Below are 12834 nucleotides of genomic sequence, written 5' to 3'. Positions count from 1 at the left end.
TTGTGCAGAAAAAAAAGGGAATCTTTTTGACTGCTGAAGAAATTCAAAGAGGATAAAAATGATGAGAAGGCCCGGCCAGGAAACCTTAGAGTTGAGATAAGGCAGCCAGAGAATATTAAGTATAAAATGATAAAAATGAAAATAGCAAAACATCTTATTTAAAAATTTTGCCAAGTCACTGTTTCTAACAGTACCATAAAATAGTTTGTTTTTAATTTATAAAGGTATAGGTTTTGTTATTGTGGTGGTGGTTATATGTCTTAAAATCCTTTATTTTCTTCAAGTATTAAATGAATTATGCACACAGCCCTTTGTTAATGTAAACAAATACTTTGCCTAGTTATGAATGGAACACCACTGGTCTTTTAACTGGTATATAGTAGGGTTTGATAAATAAATTAAGTGAATGAATGGATGGATGTGTTTAAGAAGACACATGTTATTTTTTGACTATCCAACTCAAGCCTCTCTTTTTATCATTATTTTTCCACAAATACGTTGATTATCAGTAAAATTCATGCTTACCACAGAGCCAGGCATCAGTCCTACTTGACTCCCAAGTCCAGATTTTTCATCCAACCCAGCCATCTGAGCTGAGAATGGCTGTAAAAGCAATGTGTTGACATTATTTCCACAATAAAAGACATTCATCATACTTTTTAGATTGAGCAATGTACACTTTCTGGAATTCTTATAGAATGACTCTTCTGAGAATCATTTTAAAGCATGGAAAAATATTCAAGCTGTTTTTATTGTATGTGCTTTTGATCAACCATTCTGCCCCAGAATATTTTCCAAGTATGTTGCTTCAGAACAACTGTTGCAATGGGACAAACGTCTGGTACTTGATAAAAGTGGGGTCATTTTGGTAAGTACTTGGCCAGTCTAATTGATTTCAGGTTTAAATCTCTTTAACTGATTTCCTCCCACAGTTAGAGTATACCAAACATCTGAAAAAAAAAGCCTGAAACATTTCTTAAAAAACATTTATTTGTCTTAAAGATTCCAGATTCCATTTCAGACTATTTGTTTAGATGATATTCTTTTTTCTTTGTTCATGGACAGTAAACTTTAAATTGTATTTATGTAAGTTGACAAAAATTTAATAGTCCTTTTATTGAATTCCTGGATGTCTCAAGAATTGGGAATAGTTTTACCTATTCTCTTTCACAATTAAAAAGCCTTGGTAATCAAACTGACCAAAATTGCTTATATACATCTCAGTAGTTATATTAATTTCCAAATTTTAGTGGGAAGGAATATTTTTTTTTTTTTGGAGACAGGGTGTCATTCTGTCTCCCAGGCTAGAATACAGTGGCATCATCATAGCTCACAGCAACCTCAAAATCCTGGGCTCAAGCAATCCTCCTGCCTCACCCTCCCAAATAGCTGGGACTACAAGCACATGCTACCATGCCCAGCTAATTTTTCCATTTTTTGTAGAGACAGGGTCTTTCTCTTGCTCAGGCTGGTCTCCAACTCCTGGCCTCAAGTGGTCCTCCTGCCTCAGTCTCCTGAAGTGCTAGGATTACAGGTGTGAGCCACTGTGCCTGGCCAAGAATATGTGTATTTTTAAAAAAATAAATTGGCACTTCCTTCTACAATCAGTCGAGAAACATGTATGAACTATTGTAAAACAAAAATTGTATTCAGATTCCATATATTTCCTTTTTATGCTATCAATCCACAGGCATACCTCATTTTATTGCACTTCATGGATATTGTGTTTATTACGTACTGAAGTTTTGGGGCAATCCTGCATCCAGTAAGTCTATTGGCACCATCTTTGCAACACCATGTGCTCATTTGGTGTCTCTGTGAATTTTAGTAATTCTCACAATATTTCAAACTTTTTTATTATTATTGTATTTGTTATGGTGATCTGTGTTCAGTGATCTTTGATGTTACTATTGTAACTGTACCACAAACCATACCCAAATAAAAGAGTGAACTTAATAGACAAATATTGTGTATGTTCTGCCTGCCCCACCCACCAGCTGTTCTCTCTCTCTCCCTTGCGCATGCGCTCTCTCTCTCTCTCTCTCTCTTGCTCTCTCTCTCTCCAGGCTTCCCTATTCCCTGAGACACCATATTGAAATTAGACCAATAACCCTAAAATGGCCTCTAAGTGTTCAAATGAAAGGAAGACTTGCACATCTCTCACTTTAAAGCAAAAACTAGAAATGATTAAGCTTAGTGAAGAAGGCATGTTGAAAGCCAAGACAGGTCAAAAGCTAGGCCTCTTGTGCCAAACAGTTAGCCAAATTGTGAACACAAAGTAAAAGTTCTTGAAAGAAATGAAAGGTGCTACTCTGGAGAATACATGGATGATAACAAAGCAAAATAGAGTTTTGCTGATATGAAGAAAGTTTTAGTGGTCTAGATAGAAGATCAAACCAGCCACAAAGTTCCCTTACACCAAAGTCTACTCCAGAGGAAGGCCGTAGCTCTCTTTAATTCTATGGAGGCTGAGAGAGGTGAGGAAGCTGCAGAAGAAAAACTGGAAGCTAGTAGAAGTTGGTTCATGAGGTTTAAGGAAAGAAACTCTCTCCATGACATGAAAGTTTAAGGTGAAGTGCTGATGTAGGAGCTATAGCAAGTTATTTAGAATATCTAGCTAAGATCATTGGTAAAGGTGGCTACACTAAACAACAAATTTTCAATGTTGATGAAACAGCATTACATTGAAAGAAGGTGCTATCTAGGACTTTCATAGCTGGAGAAGAAAAGTCAATGCCTGGCTTCAAAGCTTCCAGGGACAGGCTGACTCTTTTGTTAGGGGCTAAGGCAGTTGGTGACTATAAGTTGAAGCCAAAGTTTATTTGCCATTCTGAAAATTCTAGGGTCCTTAAGAATTATGCTAAATCTATTCTGCCTGCGTTCTCTAAATAAAACAACAAAGCCTGAATGATAGCATATCAGTTTATAACATAGTTTACTGAATATTTTAAGCCCACAGTTTATACCTTTTTCTCAGAAAGAAAAAACAATTCCTTTCAAAATATTACTGCTCATTGACAATGCACCTGGTCTCCCAAGAGCTCTGATAGAGATGTATAAGGAGATTAATGTTGTTTTCATGCCTGTTAACACAATATCCATTCTGCAGCCCAGGGATCAAGGAGTAATTTCAACTTTTTAATCTTTTAATTTAAGAAATACATTTCATAAGGCTATAGCTACCCTAGATAGTGATTCCTCTGATGAATCTGTGCAAAGTAAATTGAAAATCTCCTGGAAAGGATTCATCATTCTGGATGCTGTTAAGAACATTCATGATTCATGGAAGGAGGTCAAAATATCAATATTAATAGAAGTTTGGAAGAAGTTGTTTCCAACTCTCATGGATTAATTTGAGGGGTTCAAGATTTCAGTGGAGGAAGAAGTAACTGCAGATGTGATGGAAATAGCAAGAGAACTACAATTAGAAGCGAACTTGAAGATGTGACTAAATTGCTGCAATGTCATGATTAAATTTTAATAGATGAGGAGTTGCTTCTATGGATGAGCAAAGAAAGTGGTTTCTTGAGATGGAATCTACTCTTGATGAAGATGCGATGAACATTGTTGAGGTAACCACAAAGGATTTAGCATATTCCATAAATTTAGATAAAGCAGTGGCAGGATTTGAAAGGATTGACTTCAATTTTGAAAGTTCTACTACGGGTAAAATGCTATCAAACAGCATTGCATGCTACAGAAAAATATTTCATGAAAGGAAGAGTCAATCTATGTGACAAACGTTATTGTCTTATCTTAAGAAATTGCCATAGCCACTCCAGTCTTCAGCAACCATCACCCTGATCAGTCAGCAGCCATCAACATTGAGGCAAGACTTTCCACTAGCGAAAAGATTATAACTTACCGAAGGCTTAGATGATCCTTAGCAATTTTTAGCATTAAAATGTTTTTTAATTAAGGTATGTACATTGCTTTTTAGACATAATGTTATTGCACAGTTAATAGACTAGAAGATAGGGTAAACAAAGTTTTCATATACACTGGGAAACCAAAAATTTCCTGTCACTTACTCTATTGTGATATTCTGTTATATTGAGTTGGTCTGGAACCAAACCCGCAATATCTCCAGCTATGTTTGTAATCACAAATCCTGTGTGTTTGCCGCTAACAATCCAAAGAGGCAGATATAGAAAGACATTTTGTTTTATTTTACTTTAGGTAGGAAACTAAAACTCAGGAAATAATTTGGTGGCATTACTAGCGTCAACTCAATGGCCTTCTCATATGCATCAACATGGACATGTCATCCTCTGTTGGTGTATAGTATACGATACAGATTTTGTCAACATTGAGTGTAGATAACAGCAGGATAGATATATCTCTCTTTTCACTTTATATGGGAAACAATGTTAGCAGTCCTTTAGAATTAACAGAAAGAACAAAGTTCATAGAGTCAAGAACTGACATTGAGAAATACAAATAATTTGAAGCAAGACTTAAAAAAAATGCTACTTTGAATTTTCCAACAATCCCCTGTGGATTTATTAGTTTTATTGTTCATAGCAATGTTGCATTCACTTAACTGCTCTTAGAGTCAAATGTCAATATCTGAACTGATGCAATTTAAGATCTAACATTACATTAATAATTTAACACATTGACTGCCATACTAGAAAAAAAAATTTTCCTTGGGGCCACGGTGTTTTATGACTAAAATAGAATAAAAACTTCGAAAATATAATAATCCTTTCTAATTTAATGAAAAATTTGTTATATTTTATTGTTTTCTATGAGTGAGTTATATGCAACTTGAAAAATAGTTCAGGTGGCTCCCAAGGTAAAGAGATGTGTGAGTTACACATGCTTCACAAGGCCCCAGGCTCAAAATTAGTGTGAGTTAAATACAACTCACATGGCAGTAAATGTGTTAATGTATTAGCTACACATAACATTGAACAATGCACACAACTCACCCTGCTCACGCCATCGGGTCCTGGGTGGGATGGATGTCCAGGAGGCCCTGGAGCACCAGGTTGACCAGGAACACCTGGTTCTCCATCAATTCCCTGAGGACCACGAGGACCCTGGAAAAACAAGCCAGTGGAAATTAGAACCCACTGCCAAACATACACTTAGTAGGATGCTAAAAGCACGGACTTCTTCATGGCAATGGAGTGTTTTTTATTTTAAAAATAAATGGCAATCTAGCCACCTACAGTAATTTCATCAGCCACATCACACTGTTGATTTCAACACTCTGGCTATTTCAGCACTGGTCTGAGCTTCTACCATTGGAACATGGGCTGGGTAAGAATTTCACTTAATGTGTTCAACCCCTCATAATCAGCTTTTTTAATTATAAAATCGTTTTCAGTTCAATAGTATTCTAAAATGAGCTTCCTTATTTGGTTGAGTTTTGCTGTTCAAAGGTATTTAATCAACAATTTCTAAATTCACTTATTTGTCTTAGATTACAATTAATCATGTCTATGTTTGCTTAACCTTGCTCCCCCTTCAAAAAAATGTGAGGACTCCTTGATTTGAGTTTGTGGGGTTTTTTTTTTCATCTTTCTAATTGCTTAGTGCTTTGCATGGTTCCTGGTACATAGTAGACACTCAAAACATGCATGTCACATTGTCACATTTCAGTCCTGTTTAATACTTTAAGTCTTGCACATGTTATTTTCCTTCCCACCCTCAGAGGTAGCCTAGACCAATGAGAAATTAGAGGCAAAGACACTATGACGCAGCCAAGTCTAGTCCTCAGAGAAGTGAGCAATGATTTCTAGCTGCCAAATTCCACCCTTCTTCTAACCCACATTCTGAAGGCAGCTTGGGGAACAGCCACATCCTCAGTTCTGGAAACACTCCGTCCCATAACCTCATCATTCCCACAAGACATGTTAAGTATTTTCTGGCTCTTTAACCCTGAGGAGTCATGACAGGCTTTAAAAGAAAGAAAGGACCAAAAACGTTGTAAGACAGTATACTTTTTATAATTAGAAGCAGGGATCAAGAAAAATATGGTAAATGGAGTTTAATAGTAAAAGCAGTTTCTCGTGATTAAACATGAGTATACACACTGGCCCGGAGCACGCAGTTTGAACAAGAGCTGATAACGCAGAGGCCATAAACAGGACAAGCTGAGGTGGTGGAGGGCAGTTGGCATACGACGGTTTCAGGGAAGGTGGCATAATGGTTACTCAGAATGTAATTATTTTAATAAATTCAAAAATTTATTTATTGGAGAAGTGGGATAAATGAGCAAATTTAACTATTCAAACAGAAGTGGATAACTTAGTCTGAAAAACTCACATTTAAAAAAATGATTTTTTAGGAAATCATTGTCCTCTTTTAAAAATCAAACCCCTTCTGTCTCCTAAATTGCTGACAATTCACTTCACTCTTTTCGTTATATATAATAGAGGCTGATTTTAATTGCTATCTAGGACTCCTGGATCACACGAATGCAAGCAACATGAGCTAGAAATATATAGTCAATAGTGACAAAGACAAAGTAATAGTCTGGTTTATTCACAGAGCCTCGTGTGGAAAAGTCTTAATGTATTTTTGCAATATTCAATTGCTAATTGATAAACAAGTATTAATATAAACAAAAAATGAACTAACATGTAATCTCTGCTCCCAGTGAGATTTCCAAGGACAAAATATAAAGCTACATTTAGTGTCAATGAGAGTAGGGAGAAGTTTGGTTAATATAAATCATCCAAAGAGATTGTGTCCTGCTCCATTCTTCTGGGATTAATAATCGTATCTCAAAGTCTGATCCAAAGAGTTTTTTCCTTGACTTCATGATTCATTCTGTGCCTCCACAGAATCCCCTCTAAATAGATTACATGACTTACTCTTATACAAACTGAGTTTAAAATTAATAAAAACTTACAGAAGTTATGCAAAATTAAGTGAACATAGACAAGATTTCAAGGAAGACTAAGAAAAATAGGAGCATTATTACTGATAAATACTGAGAAAATTATAATTTGAGAATTCATTAAAAAGATATATTTTTACATATTAAGGCAACTTAATCACGCAATTTTTATATTAAGGTAAGTATTATACTTATCATTTCCTTCAATCCCTAGGATCTACTATCTCAGGCAGCAATCTACAATAAAAAGTACTTGTAGATTGCCACTAGGTGGCAACCTTTAAACATCCACAAGTGGAAAAGACTAATGACCGAGAATCATCAAAAACTTTATTCCCTGCTGGTTAATGGTATCTCTCTCTCTCTTTCTCTCTCTCTCTCTCTCTCACACACACACACACACACACCCATATACACCCTATAAAATGCTACCACAGGTAAGAACTGGTATATTTCCCATTTTACAGATGAGAAAACTGATACCTGTACAGGTTAAATGTCAAGTCTAATCAGAACTCAGCACACCATTGACTGTCCATCTCCTGACAGGTTGCTAGTTTGTCACTGTGCAGTTACTTGGGCAATACTCTTAAAACTAAGGACATGTGATGAGAGACAGTCATGACAATCATTGGCTAGTACTGAAGTCTTTGTGAGAGTATCCATCAGTTCTCAGTCCAAAGCTACATCAAGAAACATTTTTAATTGTCACAATTATATGGGGAATGGGAGTTGATACTGGCATCTAGTGGGTAGAAACCAGGAATGGTGCAAAACTTCCTACAATGCATATGGCCCAAAATATCAAGTGTTGAGGTTGAGAAATTGTGATGCATTGTGAGCTTCTGTACTGTTTAATGGTAGTGGAGGCAGGGGGAAATGGTATTTATGATTGCAGTACCATACCATATTGACAGCCACAACTTTAATCCAGCTAAGCAGTTCCTAGAAAGCTTGGGACCTGAGGCCAAACATTCTATCTATGAGTATTCTGTGACATCATGGCAGTAGCTTGAAATGGGTTATGGTAAGTTTATAATACTAGAAAAATCAGCGAAAGCTACAAAGCAAAAAAAAAAATTCATAAAAAGAGTCACTTGTTAAATACTTACCATTATACCACTGCTTGCTAGAATTAAGAGAGGAATTTAGTCTACTTGAGTATCTGCCAGGATAGCCATGTTTAATTCATTATAAATAACTACTCCAAACTCTTCTGCCTCTCTCTCTCTTTCTCTCTCTCCCTTCCTCCCCTCTCTTTCTCTCCTGTCTTTCTCTCAAACACACACACACACCCCCACACACACACTCATACCCAATTCACACTGACTATTTCATGCCTACCCTAAACAGGAAATAAACCACATCATACACTAAGTCAAGCAGGGAAGAGAAAAGAAGCAAGAGAGTTGGAGAATAGATTCACTGGATCCTAACCAGGTATTCTGAAAGTCTGACCACTACTCTCATAGCAACTTCCACATAGATTTAGTACCCAATGTTATCAATTACTTACAATTTACAAGTACATTGATGTAAAATCTTTTCTGCATGTATGACTGCATACTCTACACCCAACAGAAGTCATTTTCCACCTGTCTCTGTCATTCTAGACCTTGGACAGACATCTGGGGAGCCAGCAGCAGTGTTTAAGCTACCAACACTGGTGAGACAGATCAACAGAACCGCAACAAAGAATGTGGCATACAATAATCTGAACACAGCCTTGTTGCTCACCTATATGGCTATGCCCAACTTCCTTGGGGCACTGCCATGCACCTGTGTCCCTGCAAATACCATCCATGTTCCAGCTCCATTTCAGAAAAAGTATTGACATCATACTATATGCTTGGTGAAATGAATAGATGTGTAAAATAGTAACAAAGATGAAACTAGTGGCAAGAGTTCCTAGGGACATGGTCTAAAATATGTTTTGTCCTCATGTATATATTCAGAATTATCTGTTGCTTCTTTGCTTATCTATTCCTCTCTTTTAGATATGGATAAATACACATCTAAAGGGCTAAAAATCCAGTGAGAATTAAGTTTTAGCAGATATTGTTAGAGAGAAAATTAAACAGTACAATTTTTTTCTGATTGAAACATAGGATAATTATAGCAACACAAATTAATCCAATTATTTAATATATGAAAAACATTAGATTTTAGAGGTGAGATATAAGAAAGAAAAAATTATAGCCCTAAGACTTGAGAACAATATATATTCTGTGCAGGTAGGTAATAAGAGAAAATATTTGGTATATATTATATAATATCCTCATGTTTTATCTCAAGGTCATAGAGGTGGCTATTTTAATTTAAAGTAATGAGGTTGTTGCTTTTTTAAATTGCTCCTTAGACATATCTGTAGCAGCTGCTCATTGAAAAGGCAGAGTGCTACCTGGGAAATAAACTAGTTGTACAGCCATTTGAAAGAAAATTTTATCTTCTAATAAGTTCTTTTTCCTCTATCTAGCTTGGTTATTCCTATAGCAACCACAGATCATGGAACTTGTGTGTTTTATCTCAACATTACATTCTTGGCATTCTTTACTCATGAGTGACAACTTCTGAAAACAACATGATGTGTTAATTATGTTTCTTTCAATTTCACTTTATTTTAATTTGACCTCATAAAAAAAAGGAAATATCATTTGCGTTACCTAGTAATAGCCAATTATTAGCATGTCCTAATTTCCTCTGAATTAGGAGAGCTATACAATCAATTCATGACCTGAATTCTTCGTAACATTTAACACAGGTGAAACAAAAACAGTGCCCGGGCTCCTTGCTGTATTCAGGGAACACCACGTAGACTGACTGACTCGGTGCACATTGGCAGAAAGGAAACCCCCACGTTAACTTACAGGTCTTCCTTTTGGGCCACGCTCTCCTCTTGGTCCCTGTGATCCTGGAGGTCCCTAAAACACAAAATGATGATTATGCCTGCAAAACATTTATACTTTTTTGTTGGATTTTTTTTAAAGATTTGCTTGACAAAAGAAAATTGGAAAACAGAAATATCAACCACACTTCCTAATTCAGTTTTGTTGAAGACTACAGAGAATAGAGCCATGTGCATATAAAAGTTCTGTATTCACAGAAGGGCTATTTATTTTAGCAGTGAAACTTGAAGGCCTGTAAAAACTTAAGTGCCCCGTATAGTGTCATGGAGCTTAATGAGCTAAATAGATAAGCTTGATTACTAGTAATAATTGCAAATTTTTAAGGATCATTTTTGCTATCTTCTCCCAAGTACAGCCTTTGTCACTAAATTCTGGGCTAAAAATTACAGTTCCGATTTTGAAAACCATACAAATTTGCAAACTCCAAATGATCAATTATTTCAGGGAATACATGAGTTCAGATTGGTACATGACACCCTTTACTGTTCATCACTGTTCAAGTTGCTGACAAATGCGATGGAAAGAACAGCCTTTTAGCCTACTACAGACTGCTTTATATACATTCAATCATCTTTGTTTACTTGATTTAGAATATTACATGTTTCTATTGTATATTTAAAATCCACTTAGAATTGTCCAAATTATAATTGCAGTTATTTTTCTTTTAAAATAACAAATGACTATAATATATCAAAAGTGGTGTTACTGTGTTGATATCTTAAAATGGCTTTTTTTTCTGGGAGATGGTAGTTGTCAGGGGAATTTTATTTCTTTTCAAAAAATAATTTAAATTGAGTAATGAAGATTATATTGTGCATTAACTCAATCCAACATACAGCATTGTTTAAAAGCAAATGTTTCAAAAAGACCAGAGTAGGTCTGTTAAAGCTATGTTAGTATTTTCCAGCTTACATGAGAAGGGGGTGTGTGTGTATTATCCATCTAGTTACCTATGAATGCTACTGATAATCCAAACCTGAAAAAAATTAGTCTTTTATGCTAAAACAGAAATATGCTATTCTGATACATGATTTCTCAAATTCTACTACAATATATGATTTAATTTTATTAAGCAATTAAAAATAGTCCATCCTTAATCATAGTCAAACAAACAAGCCAGCCCTAACTTCAATGAACAAAGTCAATCTAAAATTAACAGTGTAACAATAAATTATTCTGCCTTTCTCATAACCAACAGCAACAGTAACACATAGCTAATAATAAGGTTCTTCAATTTCAGAAGGAAATGATCCTCTATGTGCCATTGATTGCTGCAAAGGAAGGCTTAGTTTGAAGATGTTTTAAGATGCAGTGTTTCAAGAAACCAAGCATAATTGTTTTACATTCTACTGTCTTCTTGTAGATATAATATCTATAAGGATTTTCAGTATCTTAAAGAACACAAGAGTACCATGAATACCGGTGGAAATTACTTACTGCCGGTCCTGGACGACCACGTATGCCTGTTACCTAAACAATAAATGAGATAATTTGTAAAGGTAAAGTTTCTACAGGCATTCAGAAAAGTCGGTAGCCAAACAAATAAGAATAACAACAAAAGCCCTAGTAAATTTTTTTTAAAACAAATGGATGTTGTCAATTGATGTCCATTTCTTCCTTGCCTTATGATCTAAGATATTATCTAATATAAACTTTAATATAGGGAAGCAGTACTGGTTTAGTGATTAAGAGCACCAACGCTGGAGAAAAGAGGCTTAGATTCAAATCCTGACACTATTCCTTATCAATTGTGTGACCTTGGACAAAAATCTTGTCTTCTCTCTGCTTAAGTTTACTTAAAATGGAACTGTAAGCGGAAACTTAAATGTAAAATGGTACTCATGATGATAAAATTACCTCCCTTACAGAGTTGTGAAGACAAATAAATATTTGTAAAGCACTTAGCATCTAAGACATAGTAAGTACACACAAGTATTTTTAAATGAAATAAAACAATATGAATGATTTACTCTTTAGGCAATCTTTGTTAAAAACAAGGCAATTTAAAGGCAAAGCAAAATTGTAAACACTGCCAAGTAAATAAGCATGTATATGCTTTTGTCTTGACAGATTGACAATAACTCTTTTAAGACCTATGAATAGGAAGAATTTTCATGCTATTTAATAATATGCTTTTTTATCATCTACTAGTCTAATGAAGTCTTAAGAATTCTTATGCAACATGGAATCTCAATCAGGATCAAGGCATAACGTATTTCCAAAAGTGTGGAACATTAAACTACTATACTAACACTGATATTAGTTATCACTGTATACCTGCACATAATATATTTAATTTTGTAAAACCATGATTTTTTACCTTCAGTCACAGGACTATAAAAGTCAGGAATATAGAACATTAAATAATGAATTATTTTGGTTTGCTTATATTATACTAAAAACTTATTTATAAAATAATTAGTTTCCTTACTTGAGAGTGTGTCTATAAGCAATAATATACAACCATGCTATAGCTAAGTTTATTAAAGGAATATGAAAACAACATTTACTTACAACAGGCACTAATCCTGGTTCCCCTTTTTGTCCCTGTGAGGTTAAAAAAAATATTCAATTAGCAAAATATAATGGCTTGTTAGGCATGAATATGTCATACTAGAATATGTCAGATAAACACTGGGAATTTCTATTTTTTATTTAAAAAATAACATTACAACAAATATTCTTCTTTATGAATGTTTGTGTGGCACCTCTGATTAAAACCTTAGGATATACGGCCGGGCGCGGTGGCTCACGCCTGTAATCCTAGCACTCTGGGAGGCCAAGGCGGGTGGATCGCTCAAGGTCAGGAGTTCGAGACCAACCTGAGCAAGAGCGAGACCCCGGCTATACTAAAAATAGAAAGAAATTATATGGACAGCTAAAAATATATATATAGAAAAATTAGCCGGGCATAGTGGTGCATGCCTGTAGTCCCAGCTACTCGGGAGGCTGAGGCAGGAGGATCGCTTAAGCCCAGGAGTTTGAGGTTGCTGTGAGCTAGGCTGACACCACGGCACTCACTCTAGCCTGGGCAACAAAGTGAGACTCTGTCTCAAAAAAAAAAAAAAAAAAAAC

General features: G+C 35.4%; 1 protein-coding gene across 1 annotated transcript in view; it reads right to left on the bottom strand.

Annotated features, from left to right (window-relative positions):
* Positions 1-12834, bottom strand: part of COL5A2 (collagen type V alpha 2 chain) — a 143674-nt gene that overhangs the window by 53287 nt on the left and 77553 nt on the right. The window contains exons 4-8 of the mRNA XM_069491244.1: positions 12274-12306; positions 11197-11229; positions 9721-9774; positions 4935-5045; positions 526-603 (exon numbers count right to left, since the gene is read on the bottom strand). Of these exons, the coding sequence (XP_069347345.1) occupies positions 526-603; positions 4935-5045; positions 9721-9774; positions 11197-11229; positions 12274-12306 (309 nt within the window). The remainder of the gene's footprint in view (positions 1-525; positions 604-4934; positions 5046-9720; positions 9775-11196; positions 11230-12273; positions 12307-12834) is intronic.

The sequence above is a fragment of the Eulemur rufifrons genome, chromosome 1 (assembly GCF_041146395.1).
Source record: "Eulemur rufifrons isolate Redbay chromosome 1, OSU_ERuf_1, whole genome shotgun sequence".
NCBI classification, from domain to species: Eukaryota; Metazoa; Chordata; class Mammalia; order Primates; family Lemuridae; genus Eulemur; species Eulemur rufifrons.
This window is presented reverse-complemented; position numbering and strand designations above follow the sequence as displayed.